Source organism: Morus notabilis, unplaced genomic scaffold (genome assembly GCF_000414095.1).
Source record: "Morus notabilis unplaced genomic scaffold, ASM41409v2 Scaffold1451, whole genome shotgun sequence".
Classification (NCBI taxonomy): domain Eukaryota; kingdom Viridiplantae; phylum Streptophyta; class Magnoliopsida; order Rosales; family Moraceae; genus Morus; species Morus notabilis.
Genome location: NW_010360243.1, coordinates 1 through 3,413, shown reverse-complemented (window position 1 = coordinate 3,413; position 3,413 = coordinate 1). Strand labels below are relative to the sequence as shown.

At 36.2% G+C, this 3,413-nt stretch overlaps 1 protein-coding gene across 1 annotated transcript; it reads right to left on the bottom strand.

Moving 5' to 3' along the window:
- Nucleotides 1-28: 28 nt before the first annotated feature.
- LOC21384060 (pentatricopeptide repeat-containing protein At3g05340) lies at nt 29-2,055 on the bottom strand. The gene has a single exon (XM_010096067.2). It carries the CDS (start codon nt 1,999-2,001, stop codon nt 31-33), a length of 1,971 nt encoding a protein of 656 aa, XP_010094369.1. The 5' UTR covers nt 2,002-2,055; the 3' UTR covers nt 29-30.
- Nucleotides 2,056-3,413: the final 1,358 nt, after the last annotated feature.

Genomic DNA, 3,413 nt, shown 5'->3' with positions numbered 1-3,413 from the left:
AAAAAAATAAAATAAAAAAGCGCCACTGTCTTATCTATTTCCATCTTGACCCAAATAATGGAGTATGAACCTCTTATCTGGCACATATCCTTCATCAGTCATGAGCTTAAAAAGTTGAGCTAAAACCCCATAAATCATCTCAGCTTGTGGATGGATTCTGTCCCAAACAACAAAGCTGTGAACTTTCTTATCTATCTCAATCCAACTAATGCCTGTTTCTTTTGCTATCCCCATCTCCTTCATTCTCTTGAAAGTCCTTGCTCTCTCTTTCCATTTCCCTTCAGAAGAATATATGTTGGCCAGCAAAACGTATGGCGCAGGGCTCTCAGGTGCCGCTGCAATTAACTGCTCAGCAGCAAATGTTCCCGTCTCGGAATCAGAATGAAAACTACAAGCGCCGAGGAGCGCTTGCCAAACCAGTGGACCAGGCTCGTCCGGCAATTTTTCAATGAAATCTTTAGCTTCAGTAAGAAGTGCTGCTCGACCTAACATGTCAACTACACAAGCATAGTGTTCCTTCCTTGGGCTTATTCTGTGATCTTTAGTCATGGAGTTCAAGAACGCCATGCCCTTCTCAACTAATCCTACATGGCTACAAGCATGAAGCAGAGACAAAAATGTAACGTCTGTTGGCTTCACGCCTTCCATTTTCATCTCTTCATACAATCGTAATGCTCCAAAACCGTCCCCATGGCGAGCAAAAGTGGCAATCATGGAATTCCACGAGATTGGGTTCTTATGAGGCATCTCACTGAAGACTCTGACCGACTCCTCCAATTGTCCGCACTTGGAATACATGTTTATAAGACCATTGTTGACATAAGGATTGTAACTGAAATTCCTTTTGACAATTAGAGCATGGATTTGTTTCCCTAGTCCAAGAGAAGTGTCGTTACCAAACACTCCAAGAACCGCTGACACCATGTTCGTGTCGATTTCAATCCCTGCCGTCACCATTTTCTTAAAGATTTGGATAGCTTCTTTCTCAAACCCATTTTGTGCAAATCCCACAAGGATAACAGTCAAGGCAACCTCATCAAGCTCGTCAACGGACTCAAAAATCAGCCATGCATCTACCATACTACCACATTTCGAGTACATGTCCATCAGTGCACTCTCAAGGCGCAAGTCTGAATCAATTCCCAGCTTCCATAGAATCGCATGAATTTGACGCCCTTCACTTAATGCCTGCAGACCCGAACATGCCATAAGTGAGCTCAAATACGTTAAAGAATTAGGACACACAGTCCCACTCCGCATCAACACAAAAAATTCCAAACTCTCTTTATAGAGTTCATTCCGTACAAGTCCTGAAATCATGGCTGTCCATGTAATAACATTCCTTTCGAGCAGCTCATCAAAAACCCGCCTTCCTGAACTAGAGCACCTGCATTTGAAATATGATGTTATCAATGAATTTTCCACCGCAGTTTCCTGCTCGTAGCCACACCGGAAAACTAAGCCATGTATCATCTCATTTAAGTAACCAAACTCTGGTCCATCTAAAGCTGATAAAATTGTAGTCAATGTAGCTTTATCAAATCTATGAAAACCCAATTCACGCATTCGTTTAAAGCACCCAAAACCATTTTCAAACTGCCCATTTCTCAAAAACCCTGAAATAACCGTATTCCACGAAACTGTATCCTTCAGAGGCATATCATCAAACAGTTTAACGGCATTTGAGAAATCACCACATTGTGAGTACATAAATAGGAGAGAGTTCCAAACAACAAGAGAATTACGGATTATATCCTTGTTTTCCGAGTCAAGAAATTCATATTGCTTGATTAAAGAAGCCTGAATGGAAGAACCCAGACGGAAGTAGCCTTGTCTTCCGCAATGGGGGAGAAGACGGCTTATGGCTACATGATTGAGAACAAATGTGGAGGTTTGTGAAGATGGGTTTTCGTGGATTCTGGCTTTGAAGGGAGAGAGGAGAGAGGAAGCCCAAGATGGCAAGCGAGAGGAGAGGCTGAGGAAGACCCATCTGGATTTCATCCATCAAAGGGACTCAGAGACACCAACAACTTCGGCTTTGGTGTGTTGAGGCAGTTACCTATGAGTTAAAAGACAAGTGAGTAGTGACAAGTGCAGTGAGAAGGGCCTATTTATTTGGAGGGTATTTTACATATTTGCTCGCTTTATTTGTATAGTTTTAACAACTTGCCACATAAATTTTTAATTTTTACAAATTGTTTCTTCAACTTACAAAATTATTATAATATGCTCATTTTAATGATAATTGTGTTAAATTAGTGCCGAAAAAGCACATTCTACGCATAACTTTTAACATCCCAATTTAAATATAACGTAAAATTTTTAATTATTCAACTTTTAATCCCTTAAATTTAATTAAAAACTTTGAGCAAATTTAGTGAAAGAAGGCACATTGTAATATTTTACAAATTCAGGGGTTAATTATAGAAATTAAAATTTTAAAAGGTAATTTACTAAACCACAACAAGTTTAAAAAAGCAATTGTGCTACAAACTTTTATTTAAATAGACTATATATAGATATATATATTTATATATCTTATGTATACATGTGTATTACATTTGTCCTATATTTTTTTTATGAAATCCTAAAAATTTTTAGGGAGTGATAAGTTATTCCCTAAACTTCTACTTTTAATAAACTCTCTCTTAAATTTAAAAATGTGTTGCTAGCTCGAGAGAAAAAGAAGTGTTGCTAGTTTGAAATTCATAATTACACTTGAAATTTATGCGGTACATATCACACTTTTAAAAAGGTAGATATTTAAATTTCCGAGGACGATGAAGATGTCACATGCGAGGAAATTTCTTTCTAAATTTAAAGTCTTTTTTTATTGCCGTGAGGGATTTTTGTAACATTTTGTTTTTATTAATAAAGAATTCATTAAAATTAAAAATAAGTAATTCATCAAATTTTTTTTTTAAAGTTCAAAAAATAAAACCTCCAAAAACCCCATTTATATATATATAACAAAACAACGACAAAGATCTATATCACGGAAAAAGCACTTGGGGGTTTATAATATTTATGTTAACTTATTTAAGTCAGAGTTTAACACCGATGCCTTGAAGTGCTTGGTTCTTGGTTGGATCTATCTATATGGCTACTTGCTTTTTGAGCTCATTCATTCGCCTGAACTAGGCTTTATAAATTTTATTCAACTTGAAAAGTGTTATTTTCAGACTGTTAAATTTTATTTTGCTGTTTTATTCCGACTGTTAATTGAAGAACCTTATTGCAAATTGCAAGAAATGTTTCATCAATGGAAAAAGAGGAAAAGCTGATCACGAAAAAGTTGTGGATCTCAATTCTCAATTCCATGCATTGGTTCTTATTCTCTCGGACAAAAAAAAAAAAAAAAAGGAAAAAAAAAATAGAAAAATGAATTTGTAACATGGGCATATTAATTAGTA

Bases quoted from the DNA above. Each gene is read 5' to 3' on its own strand.
- LOC21384060 (XM_010096067.2), bottom strand. From the start codon at position 2,001: ATGAAATCCAGATGGGTCTTCCTCAGCCTCTCCTCTCGCTTGCCATCT.